General features: G+C 39.1%; 2 protein-coding genes across 2 annotated transcripts; one reads left to right on the plus strand and one right to left on the minus strand.

Moving 5' to 3' along the window:
- The first annotated feature begins 476 nt into the window (after positions 1-476).
- gpx1b (glutathione peroxidase 1b) lies at positions 477-6,375 on the plus strand. The gene is made up of 2 exons (XM_088338367.1): positions 477-791; positions 5,823-6,375. The coding sequence occupies exons 1-2, from the start codon at positions 576-578 to the stop codon at positions 6,171-6,173; spliced, it is 567 nt and encodes a 188-aa protein (XP_088194493.1). The 5' UTR covers positions 477-575; the 3' UTR covers positions 6,174-6,375.
- Positions 6,376-8,829: 2,454 nt separating this feature from the next.
- On the minus strand, positions 8,830-25,644 carry usp4 (ubiquitin specific peptidase 4). Its single transcript, XM_088338368.1, has 22 exons — positions 25,438-25,644; positions 22,824-22,951; positions 22,599-22,729; positions 22,366-22,492; positions 22,139-22,284; positions 21,291-21,352; positions 21,021-21,173; positions 19,061-19,169; positions 18,805-18,978; positions 18,578-18,736; positions 16,805-17,029; positions 16,169-16,252; positions 15,993-16,087; positions 15,735-15,917; positions 15,425-15,657; positions 11,716-11,940; positions 11,570-11,640; positions 11,387-11,502; positions 11,162-11,311; positions 10,718-10,821; positions 10,127-10,215; positions 8,830-10,008 (listed from the first exon to the last, which is right to left on the minus strand). The coding sequence occupies exons 1-22, from the start codon at positions 25,551-25,553 to the stop codon at positions 9,880-9,882; spliced, it is 3,009 nt and encodes a 1,002-aa protein (XP_088194494.1). The 5' UTR covers positions 25,554-25,644; the 3' UTR covers positions 8,830-9,879.
- Positions 25,645-26,504: the final 860 nt, after the last annotated feature.

The raw sequence follows: 26,504 nt of genomic DNA on the forward strand, positions 1-26,504 counted from the left end.
ACCGAATCCCTGAAAAAAATGTCATTTCAAATGTATGCTTTTCAGTGAAACAACAAAGAAACTATCAAATAGTACGTTTTAATTAAAAAATAATAATAATCGTGAAACACGTTATCCCTGAAATACATACATAAATTCAAATATGTAAAAGGCATATTAAAAAAAAAAAGAATAAATACATTTAAAAAAAACATAAGAATCCATGACAGAAAACAAGCGTCTCGAAGGGAACCGGCTCTGTGAGTCACATCAAAGAGTTGGCTAATAAAGCCTGTTTGCTCGTGAACGACACATCACAACAAACAACACTGTACATAATAATACAACTTTTAAAAAAAACTTCATTATCATTTTTGAAAATATGTCACGATTTTGTTTTACTTATACAAAGGTCCAATCATTGGCTTTCACTCAAGTTTCTACGCGATAAAAAAGAGATTCAGTACGCATCACAATCTTCCGGTTTGAGCGGTGAACTCTCTTGACACCTAATAGAAGATCTTTGACACACCTCAAGGTTTCCTCCAGACTTTCGGGAAGTGAGCCGCTCAGTTTGCACCAAGACTTAAATTGCAATGGCGAAACGATTCCACGACCTCGTTGCCAAGCTGCTAACGGGGGAAACTTTAAATTTCTCCTCGCTTCAAGGCAAAGTGGTCCTTATTGAGAACGTCGCGTCTCTCTGAGGGACGACCACCAGGGATTACACCCAGATGAACGAGCTCCACGAGCGTTATGCCAGCAAGGGGCTCGTTATCCTCGGTGTACCCTGCAACCAGTTCGGTCACCAGGTGAGAAAAAAAAAACAAATGATCATGGATTTTTCCTCGTTCTTTTTGGTATTTTCACTAAACATTTCTACCTGAAAATAGCTAAACCAGCAGTTTGTATTTCCTAAATGCGTAAAGTTCCTTGGGATTCATTTGCTTTGAGGTTATTTTATTAGTAGCTTAGTTAGCAGAATTCATCCATCCATTATCTGCACCGCTTATCCTCAGTAGGGTCGCGGGGGTGCTGGAGCCCATCCCAGCTATCTTCGGGCAGTGGGCAGGGGACACCCTGAACTGGTTGCCAGCAAATCGCAGGGCACACAGGGACAGACGACTCATTCGCTCATTCACTCCCAGGGACAATTTGGATCGGCCATTTAACCTGACAAGCATGTTTTTGGAATGTGGGAGGAAACCTGAGTTCCCGGAGGACACCATCGCAAGCATGGGGAGAACATGCAAACTCCACACAGGGGTTTTGATCTCACAACCTCAAAACTGTGCCGCATGCGCGCTAACCACTGCGCCGCCGTGCTGCCCTTTAGCAGATTTCATTCAAAATAATTTTGCATGGATGTCTTGGCAATTCCAGTTTATTTGTATAATCCTTAATCGCAAGAAGCCTCAAAGGTCCGCACAGACCACAGACTATTACAGACTACTACAGACTATGATTACTCCATCCCCTGATCTAAAACCTACACGAGGGCAAGGAAAAACTCAAAAACCTTAACATGAGGAAAATGAAGAAACCTTGCTAAGGGACCGCACATGACGTAATCCCCCTTCCCGGATGACCTGGCTGCTGCAGATGTTGCAATACACAGACATCATTCTTATTAGATTAAAATATTTTGTAGTATTAAAACATGTTTCAGATAATTAAACAAATATTCGTTGTTTTAATAGTTTTGCAATCAGCTTCTCAATTATTTCTTGTCATGCCCCCTCGGAAGAAGAAATCCACTCGTGCTCCACTCTTTGTTGTTGTTGTTTTTTAACTGATCAGATCATATTGGTGGGGACAAAACAGATTGCTCGATACTCGTGGTAACACGTCACCTTCATCCATGCCAAATCTAAACCTTTGGCACATTTTAACTAAAAGAAACTCGAGCGTCTTATCAGCGTGATCGTGTTGTAATCCCTTTAAGTGACTGCTTAATGTATTTGGCTTCGTGCTGTCCGTTGCCAACATTTTTAACATAACAATATCACAGCCGTTGCTTGTCTCCCTCCGTTGTCGCAGTGCTATGTACCCTTTGTCAAACTTCCTCGTTTTAGCTTTCGGGAGGAGACTTTTGTTTGTCTCTTTACCCCGCCTCTCTATTTTTTCAAAGGGTCACTTGAGAACAACTCTGTGCCCTAGTGCAGTGTTTTTCAACCCTTTTCTGAGCCAAGGCTCACTTGTATTCATGAAAGAATCTCGAGGCACACTGTCAATTGAAAATGTTTAAAAAGTAATTCCTGGCACAAGTTTATTTTTTTGTTTGGTTTTTCAAGTTTATTTTATTTTTTAAAGTGACTTAAATTGACAGTTTAACGTTTTTCTCATCAATTGTAGTCAACAAGGCTCAGGAGGCAATACAGATTATTCACTTAATTCCTATATTTATAACTTGTTAGACGGTATTATTATATTGTCTTTTGAGACAAATAGCAAAAATAATACACAAAACAAGCAAAAATAAATAGCCAGTACAAATAAGTATTTTTTGACAACATTCTAACCTTTTCTTTTTGGGGGTTGGGGTAAACTAATAAAATAGTAATTGTAATCAACCAAAGTGTGTGCAGGCCTTTTATTTAATTTGTTGTATTACTGTCATTTTTGCAGTGCAATCTTAAACAACTTCATCCAACAACATGAGTTATTTTAAAAATATCACTCTACTACCTCGTGAGCAGGTAACTTCGGTAGTATATAAAAAGAAGAAAATAATAATTAAAATAAGAAAAAAATACGTGCTTTAACCTATCTGGGTTATGCTATTTTTTTCCAGTGCAATCTTAAACGTCTTTGTTAAACAAAATACGTTTTTAAAAATACCGTGCTAACTCATGAGCAGATCATTAGTATATAAAGAGAATAAAAATGCTATCTGCTGCCATCTACTGACATGAATGAATATTACAGTTTCTCAGGCTGATCATTGGGAGAAAGCAAATATTGAACAATGGCACGCTTATGTACACACATAAAATTAGGCAATTTCCTGCGGCACACTAGACAAGGTCCCACGGCACACTAGTGTGCCCTGGCACACTGGTTGAAAAACGCTGCCCTAGTGTAGAGGAGGTGCAATTGCACTTTATTCTGAGAACGCGCCTGCGCTCCCCCTTGATGGATCCTCGCATCTCCCCAGAGGAACCCGCTCTACTATTTAAGAACCACTAAGTTACGTAAATTATTTGGGAATTTGACCTTTTACCTACGGTAATCTTAACATGATGGAATGAGGAAATATCCCCATAAAATTCTAGGTTATTGTGCCTTTAAACAAAGTAGCTGTTACTATTTACTAAGCAGTTAATGCTTAAACTGACATGACTGGTGACACCAGTTGCTAAGTCATCGATACATCGTCGTTGTTTGGGGAAGTTGCTGCTTGTTCAGCAAGAGGAAACTCAAAACACACTTCTGTGAAAGAGAATAACTCGAATGGAAGAAGGAAAACTAACCTTTCTAAATAATGTGGTTTCCTTGTTCTGCTTATTACTATAAGAGAAATTTGTAGTTTTGAACCCCTAAAGCAGGGAATGCAACAACAAAGAGAGAAACAAGTTCTATGTAAGAACAATTTGGATTAGTAAAATAAATACCAATATTTGCTAATATATATTATACAAATTGATTTAGAAAATAAAAGTATACTTCACATCAATTTTATTTGCAAGTTTCAACATTTATTTTTTTCAGTTACAAAACTTTCAGTGTCAGTCTATGCCAGAGGTCAGTACCCCAAAACATTTAGAGCCATAACAGACGTAAAAAAACTGAAGTGAAAAATGTCTTGAGCCGCAAAAAAATAAAATCCTTTTTCAATCAAATCAACATAAAAGTTACTCATTTAATATTCATTCTAAATATTTCTAAAGCAATTGTAAAAAGTTAAGAATGTTTGACTTGTATTTGTCCTCCCTACGGAAACTAGATTTAAAATATATATATTTCCTTCCCTTTTTCCCCATTTTCAAGCATTTGTGAAAAACTCCAGGGAGCCACAAGGGCAGCGCTAAAAAGCCCCACCGGGATTTAGAGCCACGGGTTGCCGACCCCGGTCAATGCAAACCTTGCTATTTACCCGTATTACTAAATCTCACATGCACAATATTCTTGCACAGAACAGAACAATTGTTTCTCTCGTTCGAATTTCCACGAAATTGGGGCATTTTGCTTAAAGCCCAATAAAAATTGTTGCTTGTTATTAGAGTGTGAACCTAAAAAAATTGCTCATATTGTACGAAATAATTAGGTATTTTGGAGTTTTCTGTGTTTAAGAAGTCACGTAATGAGTCTATTCTTTGTTTGTTTGGGTTTTTTAACGACTAGAGGCGTAGGGGCACCATTTTCCTTTGGTGTGTCTTTGGCAAGTATAGCCTGGGGGCGCTCATGTCTCTCCAGACCATCATAAATTTCCAGTCGGTCTATGCCAATAAACAATATAAAGTCGTTTATATGCAGTGTTGGGCATGTTACTGAAAACCGTAATTGGTTACACGAACCTCATTCAAAAAGTAGTTACTCAGTTACCCTTTTATAGCTGACAACAAAAAGTAGCGCGTTACTCTGAAAGTCATTGTCTAGTTACAAATTACCGTATATATTCTCATAAAACCCGACCCCCTAAAACTGCTTTAAAACTCAACCACGATAAAAGAAATGGGAGAAAACGTGAACACCAGTCTCTAGAATCAGTGAAGGCTTCATATTCCTTGGCTGGTGCAATCTTGAGATCTTGCATCAAACACTTAGCTGAGACACTCCATATCCATCTTGCCTCGGGGCTTCAAACCAATCGCAAATCTCCGTTCCTGTGTACCTTTTTTTCTGCAAGGATTATATATTGCAAAAATAATTTTACAAATAAAAAGACCAAAATTTAGCATGCTTTTTATTGTGAATTCTGCGCATACGTTTGCCCAATTGATTTCTCGCTGGTTTGTTGTTCTTGTATAAGCCACACCCCCTTCCCATGCACTGCCTAACATTTGCACAACTAAATGTGCACATAGTATATTATTTTATAGTTTTAAAATTGGCTTTGAGGCTAGCACATAAGGTAGGGAGAAGATCTTAGTGACAAGAAATTCAGCGTCCTCATAGTCTGTGCTTGAGACAGTGCTACTATGACTGTATTATTTGTACATTGTCAGTAAATATAAACATTAGCACCGTTCGGTAAAGTTTGCTGGCTGATGGGGGATTTTAGGTGTAAACGTCAGTTATGCAGGCTTACTCAGCAGTCAAAGGACATTTAGGTTCATTTTCTGCATTTACCAGTAGGAGAGTAAAGTAGTGACGCATTCCTTTGTAACGTGTTCGTACCAACGCTGGTCATTCGGTACCTAAATACCCAGATATTTGGATTTTTGTATTTTCTGACCTACAAAAAACAAAAATGTGCTAGAAATTTACACGTGCCCTATATTTTGGGAATGAGGTCATTTCAATTGAAAATGCATAATTACAATGAAATGTTGTTACTTACGATAACCATGAATGAATAAATCAATTTATTTTAGTTTCTCCATAATGTTCGTTTATGGTATGGAATATGTCACTTTTTTTCCTAACATTTTCTTTAATACAATCCAAAATTCTGACAGCAGTTTTATTTCATGCTATATGCCCCTTCTAATCTTGTCCTGCGAAACATTTTCGCAGAAAGACATATTTTGTAGAGGCGCCTTATAACCCGAAAAACATGGTAAACCGATCGATGTCGATGAATTGTATCCACTCGTATGCATACAATTTTGGATAGTTTCAATCTTAGTGCGTTTTTAGAGTTTTCTGTTAACTACCCTCTGCTTATTGTTTCTGTGTAGGAGAACTGCAAAAATGAAGAAATCACCCAGTCTTTAAAGTACGTCCGTCCAGGTAACGGTTTTGAGCCCAAGTTCCAGCTTCTGGAGAAGGTGGACGTGAACGGCAAGGACGCCCACCCGCTATTCACCTTCCTACGGGAGAGCCTCCCGTTCCCCAGCGATGACCCCACCAACCTCATGAGCGACCCAAAATTCATCATTTGGAGCCCCGTGTGCAGAAACGACGTTTCCTGGAACTTTGAGAAGTTCCTCATCGGCTCGGACGGAGTGCCCTTTAAGCGCTACAGCCGCCGGTTTCTCACCAGCGACATCGAAGGAGACATCAAGAAGCTCCTGAGCCAAGCAAATTGAAGACCCTCAGCCTGTCGGGTCGCCTGTGCTTTCTTGTTGACACGTACGCCAGTTTCTGCTCCTTTACTCAATGAAGGCAACGTCTGAAAGTTTGTTAGGGCGTTACTGGATGTATTGCAAAGAAACGGAACGTTTAAGCTACGTTTGATACATGTAAAGCACGGTTGTGGTCCAAAAGAACAAATAAATGTTTGATCCGTTACTGTCTGGTTTGTTTTATTCTGACTCTATGGTGCAGTACATTGCAGTCAGGGGTGGGTAACGCTGCATATTCTGGTATCGATCAATAACGACATAGTGATCCGATTCAATATTATAATTGAATAATTAAATCATCCCTCCTTGACTTAGTTTATAATTATAATATACACAGTTGAAAGATTTTAGGAACAAAAAAAAATGTTAAATTTTTTTAACAAAGGTGGAGTGCGTCAATTGACGTGTCATTAAAAAGTTGTACGTACAATGTTTTCCCTTAAGTATGTTTTACAGTGACCAACACCGTTCCGAGCGCCTTTATATATATTTTCATCCACTGTACTGTACCTACCGGCTTTTATCCATTTAACGCTGTTCCAGGACAGGCAACATATTAGGAAGCAGGAAACGGGATGGTTATAGAATGATTTCATGCTCGACCTCGCGGTTTTGGTTAGATTAGCTCCGCACAACGATATAAGAAAGTCATTTTAAATACACTGCAAGTGCCAACCATAACCCTCCAAAAGATGGGAAAAAAAAAAGGTTTATTTGAGCGCGTCTAAAAAATGCACAAACTTGAGTTGGAAGCGCAATCATGAATTCAAGGAAGGGGATTTCGCAGTTTAAAATTGAGGACAGCATATTTAAATAACTACATTGGAAACTTTAGCAGTAATATACATATATAAAATTGATCTACTACAATTGAATTTTTTTTCTCAGCAGCAATGTAACAAAAGTACAAATACTGCAGTGTTTCCCAACCCTTTTCAAGCTGGGGGCTACTTTTTGTTATTAGTGCAAAAGCCTTCCGATTTTGGTCTGCATTTCTGAAATAACTTGTCAAGTTACTATGTTATTACTAGGTTAATTATTGAAAGTAGGATTAAATAGACTTGGTCAACCACAAAAACATAATTTTACTTAAAAATCTCGATGACCCAGCACTAGTGAGCTATTTTCAGGGCGTGGCTGCTGGCATCTATTGTTATTAGGGAGCAATATGTTGAAGACCCCTGAAATACTGTATTAAAGTGTCAACTGGAGAAGTAAAATACATTCTATTGTACAATATTTTGAAAATAAATTCAATAATGCAAATAAAAGTGTCAAATGGCTCTGATAGCATAAATTGCAACAGATTTACAGGTTTTTTTTTCAGGAACAGCAACATGTTAACATTTTTCATTGCAGCCCGTTTCATGATTTTATGTAAATGTGTAGTGTTTCCACAGGAGCAGACCACTTCACCACACAAATGACACCTGGAATGGTCCTTTTCTGTAGTTGAGGGGGAAGCAAAGCCCACACTGCATTGCGCTTTCCGTTTGCGTCGGTCATTCTTAGCTTCTGACTAGATGTGGGCGCAGATTCGGCCCTCCCTTCTACCTAGCAGGAAGGACTGATTATCAGGCCAGATAGTGAGAGTTACTCAAAGTGTGCCTGTGGGTCACACACTCAGGCAAAAAACTGAAGAGTAGGCGAGGGCGCTAGGTGAGCAAGACTGCACTATCAACATAGATAAACAGCACTGTGAGGAAATTGTTAGAGGAGTTAAGTATTAATCCCAGGACAATAGTATCCACCCACCCCTAGTTGCAGTTTCTCTGTGTATTTTGCCAAGTCGTCAGGTTTATAGTTCACATAAAACTGCTTTGGGAAGATTCCCCAACTGCCTCTGAAACATGAAACAGTCGGCTCTATTCAAGTCACGCATTTTCAACAATGAGCTTTGTGGCTTGTATTGTTGACCAGTGAGGCCTTATTTTCCTTAACTGGTATTTGATCAAAACTGGTTTACCACTGCTAGCACAGATTTAGGCATTGGGTTAAAGTTGTTGAAAAAGGCAGGTAATGCTGGCAATTGCAGGACCAATTATGGCATATTCCTGTTTTTCCCCAAACTTCATTAAAAATGGTTTCATTTTGAGTATCATTTCTCAACCAATAACTTGGTTTAACCTACCATTGCGTGTTATATACTAGGGGTAAACATGTCCATAACAATCAAGACTAATATTAATTTGAATAATACGGTAAGCAAAACACATGAACATGATGGTTTAAGATCAAGGGGTGGTGTAATTGTGGCCTGTGCAGTCCTTTGAGACAATTTGTGATTAAGGGCTATATAGGCATAGGACATATTGGGGTAACAACGTTAACAACCTTATTTAAATGCTCAGGAGGTTAGACACGCAAAAAGATGACCTTTTATGTGCTAAAAACAAAAAGACAGTCACAAAGCCAGTTTTTATTTCCTCCCTCTCACAATCAACATGGGAGCAGCGTAGAATACACTTCCCATTTGGCAAGCAATGAATATTGTTTTTTAATACCGCTCCCCTACAACAACCGGTTTTATTAAAACAAAACTAAATAGTCATCTGCATGCTCACAGAGCAACTTTGGGAGTTTCGTTTTTGAGGAACACATTGATTCCAAACCAATCGGGTTCTCGTTGAGGCATCCAGTATTTATTGTAGTTTTCCATTTAAAACAAATCCTGTAGATATCAGCATGATAAATATGAGGACAAGAATGTTTACACCTATTTAAAATAGTGTGATTATTTACATCTTTTTCGATTAGGTTGGATTCTTCCGGATTCGGTGATCCAAGACTAAAATCGACTTTTAGCTGCTGCAGTATGATCACATGACAGTGGCATTTGAAAGAGTGGTATTTGTTTGGTAGTAGACATGACCCAGTCATTTAACCACTTCTGCTAAATCCTCAAGTGTTTTACAATCTGCACCACAATCCAACGTCCACAAACTGTGATAGTTTTATTCTTGACTAGTTGGATAAAATGTGAATCTATTCAGTCTAGGATAGTAGAGTAGGATTGAGTGAATGCTGCTAGCCCTTCCTCAATCTGACAGTACACACACAGACTTGGAGGGTCAATCTTCATTAAAGCTCTACATTATGTCTCCTAACTTAATGTGCTTGTAGGACATCAAACGACGAAGCCATTCCGACATAGCGGTGCATTCATGAAGCCATTTGCAAAAAACAAAAAACATCTGGCAACGTATGACAACCTTGAGTTCCCAGACTGCACACAAGAATCTTTTGAGGGAGATTTTGTATTAATAAAAAAACTAAGTGTCTTTATACTAGTCAGACTTCAGCAAACTAAAATCTGCTTTGCAGTTTAACAAAAACAACTCAAGTCGTGTGCACACGTGCAGGGGAAACAGGGACCGAAGAGCCCAAGTCAAATCGAGAACATTTGGAACTGATAATTCACACATGGCTCATCGAAAGTGGCGTTCATAACACTTTGGTTGAAACGAGCTTTGCATTTGGCTTTTCCAACTCTTTTCAGGGATGGGGGCGGGGAATCAAGCTGTTGTCTATCCAGTGTGAGCATACATCTCTCAACTCTCAGCTGACAATATAGTAGCCATAAATCAACCAGAATGTTGTAATGACGGGTGCAACATGGATAGTCGCGGCCACTGAAGAAACGTCTGTATGTCTGTTCTCCGCCACTCATTCAATTCAAGTCCATGCGGTCGTCAGAAGCATCAGGTTCTCCCAGAGAGGCGGGTTCTCCTCCCGGCGAGGCGCCGGGCTGACCTTCCTCTTCCCTGCGCTGATAGAACAGCACGTAGGCAGCTTTAGTCTGCGGGGGGAACGAGGGTCAGGTTACGAAAATGAGGACATTTGACACCAAGGCTGACCAGCATGAGTCAGGTATGGAAAGTTTTGAAAAGCCGACTCATTGTACGGGGAAAGCTCACCACAATCTGGTCTTCCGACGAGGATGATACACTGTTGTCGTCAAAGTAATACCACTTTCCGTCTACTTTGTTCTTGCCATATGCTGTGTCTGTCAGACAGATAGTGTTAGCTGAGGGTAACTGAGCACTCCTTTTACTAGCAAACAATAGGTGAGAGCATTAAACTAAGGGAAACACCTGAGATGGCCAGGAACAGGAATTCACTAGTTCTTATTGCGTCTACCCACGTATTATGTGATAATTTATTCAACTTGTAACATACACACAATACAAAACGTATTGGCCACAGCCACAAGTGTGTACCGTAAAGTCCAAACTACAGAACGCACTTGATTAAAAGCCACCTAGTTAAGTTTGAGAAACTATTTTGTCTTATAATGACCCACACCAGATTTAAAATTGGGAGCTTTAAACAGGCATAAAAATGAACTAATTCACGTCCTTTTCCTACATTTTAAACACACCCCACGCTGACAGCATGGGAAAATTGGCTTGGTGGGTACTTCTTGCTTTTTAATGTTAAAAATCATGTTAGTGGGTTTTCACATTTGCATTTTTTACAGAAAACCACGAAAGAATTCCATGACTCACAGTGGCCACCTCCCATTCCTCCGTAATGGTTGGACACAGCCACAAGGTCATACGTGTGAGGCCTCGCCTTGGGGTCACATAGAAACTCTGACATGTTTAGATCCCTGGTAAAAAAAAAAAAAAAAAAATGAAACATTAAAACACTCAGACGCGAAATCTTACTGTGGTATTAAAAAAATAGTCATCATTCAGAAACAGAATATCAACTGTTGATCTAACCTTTGTTTTTCAAATGCCCACCATTGTGACACAAAGCTAACATTTGAAACGCAAGGAAGCCGTTGCAGGTATTTTTTTTCTTCTTAGGGGGAAGAGTGCCATTTTGGGGAAGTTCAACAATTACTTCCTCAATGTCAGCTTGTTTTTGGAGCCACCTAGTGGCATTGCAACGCAATTATTCCCTCTTACCCAATGACATCACATCAACCCACAACACTTGCATACCTGATGGGAAAATCCACCACTGTGTCTAATTTATCCCTCCAGCATCTGTTGTAAGAGAAGCGTTTCAAGTGAACGACCAGGATACGAGGCAATGACCAGAGATCAAACTTTTTTGTAGCTTGCTGGTGTTTCTTGCAAGTGGGACAATACCTGGAAAATAAGAATAACTATGTAATGTAAGTGGGAGGGGGTTAAAAAACCATATGGTTGGCTTTGAACCATTACCAGGGATCATGAGCTCCGAGTGTCTCCATGGTCGTGAAGAGCTCGATGCATTCTCTGAGAGCCACGGTGGCTTTCTTTTTCTGGGGCTGGAGCATGCTATCATGCTTCTCATACGCCTAACAGAAGAAAAATGAAACACGTTCAGATTCAATTAGATTACACACACAAAAGATAATCACAAACCTCTGCTTCCTGTTCGTCATAACACATTTTTCTGTATTTAGGGTCCCAGTCAATAGCCACGGTGGAATGTGCTGCAAAGAAACAATCTCATTAAAACAAGTACTATTTATATACAAAAAAAGGGCTGCATTTATAAACAGACTGACGATTAAGTTTGAGGATGTTTCCGTCACAGGGAAGAGGGCTGATGTTAGCTGTTCCGTAAGAGTTGACGACGCTAAATGTAAACAGCCTGTTTGGGAGGGAGCCCGTCTTTGAGTGGTCCACTTTTGTCCCGTTTTCCAAATCAGATGTTTCTTCATCTTCCTCCTCCTCTGACTGGCCGTTTTGTGTCTCTGGACTCACCTGGTGGTCCATTGCTTCCTCCTCCCCTGAAAACATTTGAGAATCTGTTATAACTAAAGATAGCAGAGTAACCAAATAAATTAGAAAAACCTATTGCCAATTATATCTTAATCTGTGTCAAAGATACTTTTGAATCATTTGTAAGAAAAGGATGGCTGAGACCAAATGGGAGCCACGGACCACTTTGCATTCGCAATGTCCCTCAGGAAAAAGGGTGTACTTGTGAAGGGGCATAGCTTTAGGTACCCCTAACTAAGACAAAAAGTCAATGTGGCTATGACTTAAATAATATTTTTGCAAAACAAAAACAAAAAACACTTTCATCCAACTCACTTTAGGGTTTATTTGTATGATGGTCTTTCTGAAACTATTCAGAAATAAAAATATATGACTAAAATGAAATAGCTGTTAAAATTTACAAAATACAACATTGACAGTAATATATTTGCTCCATTCCCACCTCCAATAATGTGAGTCATTGGCATGTAAAATTCTTATTTATTGCAATTCCCATAATTTATTCATAGTTTTTCAATGGTATCTTGATTCCCACTGTTTGTAAGGCACTTTGGTGTCAGTATCCATCGTCTTTAAGCCTAAAATACAGATAAAGTGGTATGAGTTGGTATGTCTTTTATGAACCCATCTCAATTGTTTGTTGAACATGGACAATAAATATCTGAAAGCTATAATATACTCTAAACTGACGATGTACTAAAACTGGTAGAAAAAAAAAAATTACATGCCGTAAAACTATCGGCATTCTTTGACTAAACACTAATGTTATACTATCTATCTACCCTGGTCATATACCTCGAGATGGGTGACCGACAGCATGACAAACACATACAAAAACAAAGAAAAATTAAAAAGTAGCAAAAACAAAAAGATTGACCATGGCCAATCCAAATGCTCAAACACCCAAACAAGTTAAGCACCTCGGCACCCAAGTCGGTCATGCTTTTCGTCCCTCCAGATGAAAAGCAAGTAAGCGGCCATGTCACTCGGGTCAGGGTGACACGACACTCTTTTGTTCAACAGCAGGTCCCGACAGCTTAAACTGGTTTGCCCCCTATCATATAGGTGCCCTGTACATCCCTTAGAACGTGTCTACACATCCCACTATCCTTTTACAACACATCTTCACTCATTCCCATCACAAACAAGAGCTCTAGCTTCCACTATATTTAGACCCCTTTCCTGCAGTGCACTCATAACACCATTCATCCATGTCAATCGCAGAATTCCTATTAGTCTCCTTCCATTTACTTCTGCTCTGTAGATCCTCTTCAACATTTGCTCCTCATCCATCTATCCTCTCCATGTGTCCAAACCCACCAGCGTTTGACCTGAAGCATGTGAACGCCTGCATGGACCAGCTGGCAGAGATGGGAAGCTGCCTCGTGGCCGTCATAGACTTTAAGGACTAGTTTACAGGCTGGGGGCGTCGCTGCTGTCATGCACTTTCCGGACAAATTTTCAACATGTAACCTAGTGTTTACTATGTTTGTGTACTGTAATGCTAAATGTAGTTCACCCTGGTCATCCTGAAAGGGGGATACCATATGTGAGGTCCCTTCTCAAGGTTTCTCTTTTTCCTCACGTTGAGGTTTTGAGTTGTTCCTTGCCCGCATGTTGGTTTAAGATCAGGTAATTGTGTCATTGTAATCCTGTGCAGTCCTTTGAGGGCTACATAAATAAATTTGACTTGACTTGAGTGCTCGCTTATCCACACGCTTGATCAGTTCCACTACTACTCTAGTTTTGTCTCTCACAATTTCATTTCTCAATCTATCCAATCTTGTCACTCCTAACATACTGCTCAAACACTTCATCTCAAAATCATTTAATTTCCTTCTCAAATGTGCGTTCAGGCTCCAAGTCTCTGCACCATACAACAGTCGGCACAATCACTCTCATACAGTCAGTCGCCTCTTAACATCCATACTCATACACTTGTTGCTCATCACTCTCCTCAGAGCACCCAAAACCTTGCCTCCTTGATTTACTCTGTGCAATACCTCGCACTCCATTCCACCAACTGCAGCCACATCACAACCCAAGTACCTAAAGCTTCATGTTTTACTAACCAACGTTAAATGAATTATTTTGGAATATATTAATGTGATGATCGTATTAAAAAATATTCACTGGACGTAATGCAATGGTTTTTAACACAATTGTTGCTAACGAACCTGACCATTTTAATATAGACATTCACCAAACCCTACTTTACTGTGTTTTTTTTTTTTAATATTCAAGACATACCAATTTTCTCTCAGATCTGTGACTACTTGAGCCAAGGTGTCTTTACTAATGGCCTCTATACTGTTGCTGATGGTGTCATGTAAACCAGGAATTTGGGATGATTTGCTTTCAACCGCTTTTCAGGTTATCAGATTTGTCATCTTTAACGCAGCTGGCTTTAGAAGTGTTTCACCAATAGTGTGTGGCTTGGCTCTGCTTTGTGATCATGTCCGCAACTTCATATCATGCTGTATTGATTGGTTTGTTAAGGGGTTCAAATCCAAGAGCAGATAGGGTCAGATCGTATCGGTCTCTCTTCACCCATATTTCAAAAAGCATTGTATTCTTATATTCATATCTCAACGCAGCTTCTCTCCAGTGCGACAGGAGAGTTTCTCAACTTGGCATATAACGGCAAATAATGCAGATAGGACGCTGACTCCCACCCCGTTGCGTAATGCATTTTTTTTTTTTTATGTTTTCAGTATGATAAATCACCATTAGATGGAAGGGGTGGCTTTGATCACATCTTTGTCCACACATAGAGAAAGCCCCCAATTCCTAGTATTGTTTTGTGTATCCAGCATTAAGTGTGTAGCACAGTGTGGGGGGAGTGGCGAAGATACAGAAAAAAAGATGACCAAGTCCCATTGTTATCGTCTGGTCAGAGAGGGGTAACATTTTGTGCATGCCTGCAGGAACGTGATCGCCATGGTGACCGCGATCACTTGAATGGAAACATCGGATGCTGAAAGGTTCTTGCAAAGTTCATACATAAGTTTGTTGTTCTTTCAACGAAATGTTATTTTGCAAGCACAGTGCACTTGTGTTCATGGAAAGCATTGTTAGGAAGTTGGAGGTATTACAAATGCATAAAAAAGCACAGAAATTAAAGTTCTGCCTAAAATACAACTGTTCAAAAAAAAAAATTTCTCTAAAGTTTCCTTGGAAACTTGCATTTTCAAGAACCTTAGCAATGTTCAACAGTGTTTACAAAACAATGTTAAAATTTAGAAAGATGAACGTTCAAGCTATCTTTTGATATGTCCTACGCCCATATAGCTAGAGAACAAAGGTTTCTGTAGGCCATCAAAAATAAGTCAAATTGGCTGGCACTGGCTCTTCCCATTTCAGAGAAACGTCAGGCATTGAATGAGTGAAGAACCACTCAAATAATTATTAAGTTATGCTATTATTTTACCTACAAGGCTAACCACCCATTAAATGGCATGTGATGATGGCTAAGTGACAGAAGCCACTTACCATCATACAGGCCGTTTGTTTCTGTGCAAGTCCCAGAGTGGTTACTGCCATTACTGGAGCTAGCACTGTAAGAAGCTCCGTCCGAGCGCAGACTTCCGCAGCCACCCACGCTAGCATTGGTACCAGTTGATGTGGAACATTCAGGAACTTGACTGCAGCTGGTGAAGGTGGCTGAGGCCGAGGCCGAGGCCCTGCTTTCATTTCCGGCATTATGGGGAAGGGTTACATAGCGCCTGCAACGAGAGATACAGCACATCCGTTGAGCAAGAGACAACTCTAGCTTGTTTTTTGGTTATCAGCAGCTTATCACCTGATCCTTTGAAGGATCTTCTCATAGAGAATGTCTGTAGTGAGGTTTTGCCGGGGCACAGTGATAAGTAAAGGCTGGCCAAACAGCATAGTACTGGACGAGTTTCCGGCCTGTTTCGAATGTCGCTCCCTGAAATAGACCGGTAGGTTCATAGTCTCGCTGTCCTCTGGCTGCACCTCATACCTGTGGAGAGGAATACACACATGAAACGTCAAGCAGAAAGGACAAAAAATTACTTCATTTAAAAATAAAACTTACACAAATATATCATCTTTATCCATGATTTGATTGAGGCCATCGTCTTTTCTGTAGATTTTATGAAACCGATAGTTGTAAACATCAGCCACCACCATCTAAAAAAATATATACGAAAAACAATCTGATGAGTGTTGAATCAGTTTGCAATTTTTTTGTACCTAAATGTAACATCTCACATTTTCTGGAGGAATTCCGCAGAGTCGGGACAAGGTGCTGCACAACTCCATCACGGTGCCCAGTTTGTGAACCACAACTCGATACTGTGATGAGACAAAAAATTGAAATGCACCGTAAGCAGCCTTCCTGTGTGGATTATTTTAATGATTAACATCCGTGATATGGCCCTAATAAATCACTGCTAACTTACTTAAATAGAAAACTAAGGTTTGACGTCCACACAGGGTTTGTACACATTGACACTGAACATTAAGCCCACAGCACAACAATGTGTCAGTCGCTGTGCCACGCGACCCTTCATCAGCAAGGAAGCCCGACAGCATACACTGGTTTACCCCCTCCGCATCATACCCCTACTGACTGGCCCAAGCAGGAAACCCGCGAGCCCAGGTTAGCCAGTTTAACCTGTGGCCATATCACTCACTCTTAAGTTTCCTTCACCATTCAAATCTATCCCTCGCACATAATCTTATATCCATTAAATTAACAGACATCACATCAAGAACCCGTTTCACCCTAACCATCCAACCATATTTAGGCTCAGTTATATTAAGCGGTATGAATTAATTTGTAAAAATCCATTTAAATTCCACTAATTAAACACAGCGTTGACAATTTCAAAGATAACAACGCACCTGTGTAGGTTTGGACTGCGGGTCCGATTGCACAAGGACAACCTCCATGGTCCGGTCGATCTTCATGGGCAGTGGCAACGTGAGGTAACAGAAGGGGTCGAAAGTCACCGATACTTTGGAGCATTCTGGGCATACTAGAGTAGATTTGAAGAGGCCGTGAAAGATGTCAACGATGATCGAGTCGTTGCGTAAGCGATGGTTCTTCCAGGCTTCTGCGGCGACAATCTATCAGGAAAAGTGAAAAGATATAGATATATAAGTGCTGTCTAAATAGTTTTAACACATTTTAAACAAGTACAACTTTACATTTTCCTGTTAAAAAAAACTGTGATCCACCAAAACGGGGTCTCATTTTATCCTTCAAACTTATCCACTCTCTCGCTCACCGGATCCTCATTTCTTATTCGGCCTGTCGTGCGTTTGGCGAGTGAGTTTGGATGCCAGTCAAACGTTCCCATGAAAGAGTACTCGGTGTTCCAGTACTTGTTTTGAAATGTTCACATCCTTCAATGGCGATGGTTGTATATGTGGTATGCTGTATTCGTCATCATGAGGAAACATTTAGAGCAGTGGGTCCGATTTGTAATTGTAAATATTGATGTGAATTACAATTGACCATCATCATCAGAGGTCCCTTTTAAGACACTTTGTCATAGTCACTTAGGAGAATCTTTAAGACATCAAACAATCTGACCGTTTCCTGGCTGATCGTAAAAAAGGAAAAATGCTCAAGTTGCACCCCAGACACAACATAAAATGTTTAAAGTCTTGATGAGCAACTACAGCTCCTCAAAAGATTTCCTGAAAAATGTATCGCAGAAAGAGACTTTCAAGTTTAATGCGGAGTGTAGCCTTTGTTATTACCACTGAAAAGCCATTGCACACCTGAGTGATGGAGATTACTCAGTGTTGTCTATTTTGCAAAATTTGTGATCCTTTACATTTATTTATATGTATATTATATATTATATACACACACACACGCACAAATCTAACAGAGATTTGCTGTGTAGTAAGGTGTCAAGAGACTTCTACAAAAGCATAAGTTGTAGTACCAATAAAATAGAATTAAAAAGGAGCAACATGATTCGATAAGTAGGTATAGACAATGCCACTCATTTTAAGTATATTTTTCTCATTTTACTTTAAATGAGAAATGATTTGCCAGTCAAACAAGATATTATTTTTAAAAACGTCAATATTTCACTTGTTTAACTACAACTTTCTACTAGGCCTTAATGACGTATCTAAAAACTATTGCAATTTTAAACAACAAACTCCGTAGGATACACGTGATAGAAAGTTTTATTGAATACAAAAATACATCCAGTGCAAAATACTTTAACTTGTTTTATTGGATGGCTAACAATCATAACACGTGAAGCAAACACCCACCCATATTTTGTGTCCAATTTTCTTAAATGCCATATTTACCAAATTAGTAATTATTGTTTTTAATCATTTTTTTGTCTCCCAAATGCGTCAGGTATCACACTGCTACAGCTACTAGACAAACACACACAAACAAACACACACAGGAACAAGGAGCCATGATGCTGTGAATCAAATGTACTGTTCTACAACTTTCTAAAATGACTTTTTGCAATCTATCACTCACAAAATTGATTCTATCAGAACAAAGTGAGTTGCAATTGTTTGGCAATAATTCACTGTGCCTCTGGATGACACTTTGTCAACTCACGTGCTGACACATATCTGAAAACTCAATTTTCCAAACATCACAAAGTGCAATGCGTGGCTTCATTTTCGTACCTCATCAGGACGGCCCTCAGCATCCCTTTGGGCCAGATAAGGCTTCTTTTTGACACGGTTGAGATCTTCATGCAGCCCGTCAAGCAAGAAGGCCAACAATTCTTGGCAGTCTTGCTGCTGATAACCTGAAAACTGGGGCGCAAACCGACCCACCTGCGTCTGGAATTTAAAAAATATTTGTTAGATCCTCTTTCTGATGGTACAAATATCGTCCTTAGATGATGTACTTTGAAGGTACGTGGGGCCACAGAGCTGCTTCGGCTGAGCCACATCTGCTTCACGAGGTCGGCGTAGGCCTCCGCAATCTCCCCTCGCATTCCCAGTGGATTGCCTCGATTAATCTCTGCCTCGTACTGGTCGTTAAGGAAATATTCCGTGAGCGGTGATGCGTTGCTCAGGCACTGTGGGAACAAAACAAAACAAAAAAGTACAAATTGGATTACGTGAACATGAAATACACACACATTTTAGTTAAGTTAATACCTGGAGAGCAGAGTTCATGAAGCACGTGTTGCCTAGATTACTAAGACCACATAAACCAGGCTGGGACTGGGAATCTCTGTAGTTGTAAGAGGAGCTGTAACCTCCCAATCTGTTATAAGAGGATTTAAAAATACTTTAGTTTTAGGTAAAAGACATTCACATACAGAAAAAGAGTTTTTCACTGTTGATGTATAATCAGTGGTAGTTTGTTTTCATACATCTAAAAGTGCGAGATCAACTAACACGGCAAAACGTGAGGACACTCTTTCTACATACAATCTTTATAAGTGGCTGAATTTGGGTAAGAGGTGGGTAACAATATTGGGCTGGTCGGCAGCCAATCGCAGGCCAGACATTACATTTTATGACAGCATGCAACATTTAAGAAGCAGTAATTCCACACAGGCATGATGCCAACATAAATATTTTATATAGTAATGCCAGAGAAAAGATTCAAATGTGGAACTGTCAAGCAGCCTAATAGCTGACTAAGGCAGCAACAAAAATAGTCCATTCTTTTTAATCAATTAATTGGACGAATACAATTTTACACTACCATCTGTGTAATCTATTACTGAATATTAGCTGTAATTAACGTTGTTGAAAAAAATATTATTATTTAATTACTGGTTTTGCACCATCAAAAAGGAAAAATGATAACTTTTGCCCAAGTATTCACTAGCATTGGACTGTAAGCAGCTACATTTAAAACACATTTTAAAGGAACCTAAATCTGAATATTTTTTAAAACATTAGCATTACTTTTTTACACTTCAGATTACAACAGTAAAAATAATTATAGATTATTACAATCATTACTCTTAATATCAATAATAGTATTATTGACGATTTTCGTTATAGTTATAAATGAAATAAGATATGGGCTAACTAATACTTTTAAAAATCTATTTAATGTTGACCTCAAATATTTCATGTTAAGAGCTGCAAAAAATATTATTCTGTGTGTTTAATTATATATATATATATATATATATATATACACAAACACACCAAATTTTCATGACCATAGGGCGCACCGTCTTAAATGGCAGAGTCTCTGGCTAGTTTACTTTCAGTATTTAATACATACACAGAACACACCGCCCTATAGGGCGTGGGTGCACTCTTCTGTAGCCGACCTTACAACAACAGACATACAAGCGTGCGTATAATAGATAAATATGTAAATATAGCAGGATCAAAGCAGAGTTTTTTTTTGTGTATCTGTTACAAAGTAAAAAAACACGGATGAAAACTTGTCGTAATTCATTTTTTTGCTTCCTCTACTAGTGAAACATCAATTTATCAAACTTCAATTCTCTCGTGGCTGCTCGGTTTCCATGTTCTTCCGCATAGAGTAGAAATCAACACACCATGGCGGGTGAAAACAAGGAAAGCATTCAATAAAGGGAAAGTGAGTTGGTGGATTTAATTGAAATTTGGGGGACAACTCTGTCCATAGCGCAAATTGCTAGATTCGCTAAGGCGTTAGCATCCATGATTACTTCCGCAAACAATGCATTGCGTGTAACGTCACGTTTCCATTTTTGCGCAAGTCGGACATGGTGGCCTTCACACAAGAGACACATAGAAATAGAGCATTCACCTCTGCAGTGTGAACGGAAGCCTCATCATGTCCCCAGCTTTAAATCACACACACACATTACATCTGCACGATAGGACACACTGCACAATTCTAAGAAAATCTGACTTTTATGTGTGCCTTTTGGTTGTGAAAATACAATATATATATTAATTGGAAAATGTTAATGTTTGTGTCATTGCCCCCCTACAGAAACCAAATCATTTTACATCATCAAACGTCTTTTGAAAAAGCTCCAGGAAACCACTATGGAGCATCAGAGAGACACATGCGGCTCCAGGGACGCCTGTTGCCGACCCCTGCACGATACATTTCATAAAGGAAACCGATTAAACAAAAGTTATTTCAGATACTGACTCATGTTTGCTGCTAGTCGTGGCACTATTGTTGAGCATGTAACCGGTGCCACTGCTGCTGTTCCCGTTGATGAAAGTCGTTGAGCTACTTGCTGGCGAGCCGGAAGAGAGTTTTGGGGATGTGGTAAAAGTCCTGGACGAATTTGTACTGGATCTGGCGAAGGAGAAGTCAAGTTGCATACATTTGTACAGCCCTTAATCACAGAGAGTCTTAACTTAGAGGGAAATAAAAGAAATATATATTCTTGAAAAAAAGGCAACAGTGACTGACTTGGGATGAGAAGCCTGCCTAGGCCAAGTTCCGTCTTCATTCCTTCGCTCAATCACAAGCACCTTAAACGACAAAGAGAATGGTTTAAAAAACCCAGAGGAGCCAATCTATTCCTCTAAAGTGGTCTCCACTCCATATGAAATGAAATACATTACGGAGTGCAAATACAAATAAATAAATAAATTAAAAACATTGAATGATGATGAGTCACCCTATCACTTATTTTTTTAGAACTTCCATCTTCGTGTATATTGCAGAATCAATAAAATCTCTTGGGATGGAATCGTGATTTATAAGAGATTAAACACATGTAGCTATTTTGTTTTCTTCTTTTGTGTGTAGCGAGCACTCCTCAAGCAATTCTCCAACTTGCCTGGCAACTAAGTCCATTATTACATTATATGCATGCAAATACAGACATATGTATTTTTACGAGAAGATCCATATCCTGTAATCTATAATAAAATCATCCAATTTTTGTTTGGCCCTATCTCCATTCACATTACCACTTTTTTTCCAATGTACTTCATTCCCAAAATTTCTTTTAAGATATTTGAAAAATAAAAATGATAAGGGGATATGATATTGCCATTTTTTTGTTCATCTGCAAAGCATGACAATGGAGCCTTTATGATGAATAGGAACTTGGTGTTGTGCATCAGCCATTGTGTGCTTTTACGTCCTTTTCAATATACAGAACATTAAGTAGGAAAATAGTTACAGATCTCTTCGCAAAACAATCCAAAACGAATCAATTATTTGATCGCTTTCAAAACTAAAACAATGAAACTGGAAAACCAGCTCACTGTTGTAGGATAGAAAAGGACTGAATAGAGAGTTGAAACTACCTGCGCCTGGAAGAGGCCGGCATCCTGTACAGTGCTGTCAGGCTTATTCAGTTGCTCATAGGTGTTGCTCATATATTTGTTCCATAACCTTGTTTCCTTATCCAGCGGAATATTGAACAGCGTCCTCATCCTTTTCTCTATGGTATCTGAGGAACGGGGCGGGAACAGCATTTGGTGAAAAACTGTTATTTACAGGTACAGAGGAGTTTTTTGGGGAACTATCTCACCAATAGTGTCAGCTTTACTGAAGTGTTGTGTGACTACAAAGTCCATGTTATCATTCTCACACAAGTTCAGCTCCTGTAGATAGACCTCCACCCTGCAGTATTTGACAAACATTCCATGTTCAACAACCTGTGAAGGGGGGAAATAATAATGTTAAATAGAAAATGGGAGTAATAACAAGTAATATTTAGTAAATAGATGGTAAAAATGAAAACAAAAGTGAAACATGCGTTACCTTCCTGACAATGGGTCTTTGGACACCCAAACAGCCGTACCAGCTGACCAGCTTATTCCATGCCTCGGTTGGTACAAGTACATAGTCCAGCTCATCTATAAGATGGTCTTTTAGAACCTGTTTTTCCTGGTCTTTAGGGAGAGGGGTAACAATTAGGTGATACAGGCAATTTTTCCGCAAACTGGTTCGAAAGTGAATTAGATTGAGACTAAATAATAGTGATACCTGAAAACAGGCCAGAGTTATCAATAGGTCCTGGATAAAGGCTACGCTCTCCGACATTGTACATGTCCCAGTTGTCAAAGCCCACATATTTCTTCCACTGCTTGAACCAGCGACTGTCGACGAGATACCTTCAGTGGTGAAAAGAAAATATAAAAAAGTTGGATTGAAAACATGCCAGGTACGACTCAAGGGGCAGAAAATAAGAAACTATATGGCCAGAATATCATGCAACTCGGACAAGCCTTAAGAAAAATCCCTCACTAAATCACTTGAGTGCTTCCCCATTCTCAATATGCTTTACTTAAGAAGCTTGCAAGCAGAAATATCACAAGATGTTCATTCAAGACTTTGAATGTATAAGAAAAACGGAACTCACACACACTATCCCTTACTCCACTTGAATTTTACTTAACTATCACGAAACCCAGAAGACACATCAGAACAGTGCCACATGGTGAAAGATAAAAACAAAGCATGTCCAATTGTCCCCACGCTATTTTCATGAATAATGCTTTTTTTTGCCATTTGTGTTGCTTCTTATGAAGAAGTGAAAAAACTGTAAACTTCAAACATTGAGGAACCAATTTAGATAACTACTATGAATGTTAAGATGCAAAAAAAAATTATTGTTATTCTGAATTTTTTTAAGCAATCAGAAAGGGGGTCGGCTAGATAGAAGACGTAATGTATTGCCAAAGAGATGTTATGAAATAAATGGAAAAGGAAAATATTTAAGTCTTTCCATGTTTAATTAAATAATAAAGAAAGCTATGGGTAAATGTTGAATTGCATTAGCATAGATTTTTTCAAAGTAATGGACTGCTAATCACTCATAAAGATTACACGGATCGTGGGGCCTCAGCTTACAAAATTAGATAATGTATCTTAAAAAGGAATGATTATTCTGTGTTGATAACTTTACTTGATTATAAAGAGAACAAAACTGCTGTTAGAGCAACCAACAATACAGTAGGACATCTCGACAGGGTATTACATTTATGGCAGAACCTCGGATCGTCTCGGAAACTGCCACCAGACACCAACGTCATTGTAGATTGCCAGTAAAGATGAAGTCTGCACAATCCTGCACTGCTATGTATATTATGCAACACTGCATTTACTGCAAGTGGGGAACGAACTATACACGATCCTGTAAGAATTGTTTATACTATTCATTTGGTAAATCAAATCTATTTGTTTATACAAACTACATTTGATGTATTCTACATAGTATGTCATACCTGTCAACCTGTATGGTTTTGCCGTACAAAGTACGTTTATCATGCATTTTAAGACGTGTACAACGTACGAGAAAATCTGTACGGGACAACGCAAATTTGTCAATTATGGGTACCATCCGGTATACACCGACTATCACGAAACGGCAAATCAATCAAGTCAAACAAGTTCGCCGCGGAAGCCTCTATCTCGGCATTGTTTTTTTCCCGTTGCAAACGAAGCGAGCGATTTTATGTAGTGAAATGAAGTCCGTCTCTTTTTAGAGAACCGGCTTTTTCAGCTTAACTCATTAAAGAGAGCCGGTTCTCAAACGGCTCACTTGCTTTGATGCATTATATTACGAATCATTATGTTGTATAAAGATGTTAAGGAAAAAAAGGAAGTATATCCCTTTAATCTGTATATTACAAACAATAATTTAATACAGAAAATGAATTCATAATTTGAATAAGAAAATGTATTGTTCTACTTAATTATATTTGCATTAATTTTTTCCTTCTACAGTGAACCTTCAAGATACTTAATTTTTTGAACTTCTTTTTTAAAATAAACCTCATTCATGTCGAGCAACTTGGTGTCTCACAACAAATATATATGATATAAGGAAACACATGTACAATACATGTTAACCTACATAAATAAACACGTTTGAAAAAAATATGGTGTAAGATTATTTTGTATTTTGTAAGGGAAAATACGACAGTTTGTAAGGGCATGGAGCCCTGGAGCTTGACATGTATGGTATGTCTTGATGTGAGTAAATCGGTGTCGCGTTGTGTTTGTAAGAATTATTATTGCTTAATAAGAGGAACTGCAATAAATAATAAGTGGATCAAAAAGCTATGGTTGACACGTACAAGATTGTAATCCACCGCATCAGCTGACAACAAAACCCATTGAAAACAAAACTAAATAGTTGAAATACTACACATGAAAACGAGCACTCGTGCAGCTGAGGTATGTGCTGACAAGAGCTATTGTAGATCCAGTGTTCTTTGGACAATGGCTTGCATTGAAAAAAAGGGGCTTCCGAGCAAGGAACATTTTTGAAATACAATATTACAATTAAAACGTGTTTACTTTTCGGTTTAATTGAGAAGCAACTACGCGACATTGGCTTCCTTGTTGTAGCGAAGCATGCTAGCATTTCCGGTTTTTAGTTTGGCTAATATGGCTAGCAGCGTTAGCTTACTTTTGTGACATGTTAGCATTTCCGGTTGGGAGTTTGGCTAATAAAGCCAGCGGCTGTTAGCTTTCTCGTTAGAGCAACTTAGCATTTCCGGTTCGAATTTTTAGCTAACGGATAGCTAGCGGTAGCAGGCTAATGCTACCTTACCAGAAGCCAACACCGAGTCGGCCCTGGAGTTCTTCTCACCATTCGTCTCCCTTTCTCAGCGTGGTCTTCATAAGAGATCCAATTGTATGTTTTTGGTTTTCTGTAGACGCGGCCGGGACTTCGGAATCGGAGTCCGGTCCGCCTCCCTCGGCCATCGTGAAAGCGGGTGTGCCGGTCTGAGAAGCGCGGCTGGAAGGGGAGAAGCTTCACCAGGCGCGGAGTGGGCGGATGGCGTTCTTCCTCTACGGTGGCCGAGAGGCGCGAACGCGCTTGCGGCTTGCTCGCAGGGTTGGGTAGGATTACTTTAACTTGATTACTTTCAATTACTTTTGGATTACTCCAATACCAAATATGCTAATAAAAGACAAAAGAAACTAAATATTAATAAAATTATGACTCACAACACGTGGTAAGCTTTCTCTCCTGGCTTTGATCTCTTTGATCTCCGGCAATACTAACATAAAATGCAACAGAAACAAAATTAATATCAATCCAAACAGCTTGCCAAAATCATTTTTGCCGTTCCATGTATTCCGTTACTCCCTAAGCCTGCACAAAATTTCGTAATTTTATTCATATTTAGTTCCTTTTGTCTTTTATTAGCATAATTTGTATTGCAGTAATCCAAAAGTAATTGAAAGTAATCATGTTAAAGTAACCCTACTCAACCCTGCTTGCTCGCACTTTGCACATTGATACTGTGCTAGCGTGTTTTTCTCCACACGTCATGCTTATAAAACACTGGTTGCACGCACGAAAAAAATGGGACGAACGTTAATTATAATCGTTGTAATATAAAATACAATAATTCAGTCCGGAGAAAACATTAGTAAAGAATCTTAAATAATTTATTCGAAATTTAAATATCAGGTGGGGTCGGTCGTTTGATGCATACCTGTCAACCTGTAGGGTTTTGCCGTACAAAGTACGTTTATTATGCATTTTAAGACGTGTACAACGTACGAGAAAATCTGTACGGAAAATTTGTCAATTATGGGTACCATCCAGTATACACCGACTATCACGAAACGGCAGATCAATCAAGTCAAACGAGTCCGCCGCGGAAGCCTCTATCTCGGTATAATTTTTTTTCCCATTGCAACCGA

This window comes from Urocampus carinirostris, chromosome 6, assembly GCF_059441175.1.
Source record: "Urocampus carinirostris isolate Australia breed hairy pipefish chromosome 6, RoL_Ucar_1.0, whole genome shotgun sequence".
NCBI classification, from domain to species: domain Eukaryota; kingdom Metazoa; phylum Chordata; class Actinopteri; order Syngnathiformes; family Syngnathidae; genus Urocampus; species Urocampus carinirostris.

Excerpts from the sequence above, each read along its gene's own strand:
- usp4 (XM_088338368.1), bottom strand. The coding sequence starts at position 25,553 with ATGGCCGAGGGAGGCGGACCGGACTCCGATTCCGAAGTCCCGGCCGCG. Across the intron at positions 22,730-22,823 it reads TAACTCTGGCCTGTTTTCAG|ACCAGGAAAAACAGGTTCTA; the intron begins GTATCACTATTA and ends CTCTCCCTAAAG. Across the intron at positions 17,030-18,577 it reads CTGAGGGCCGTCCTGATGAG|ATTGTCGCCGCAGAAGCCTG; the intron begins GTACGAAAATGA and ends TTTTCCTGATAG.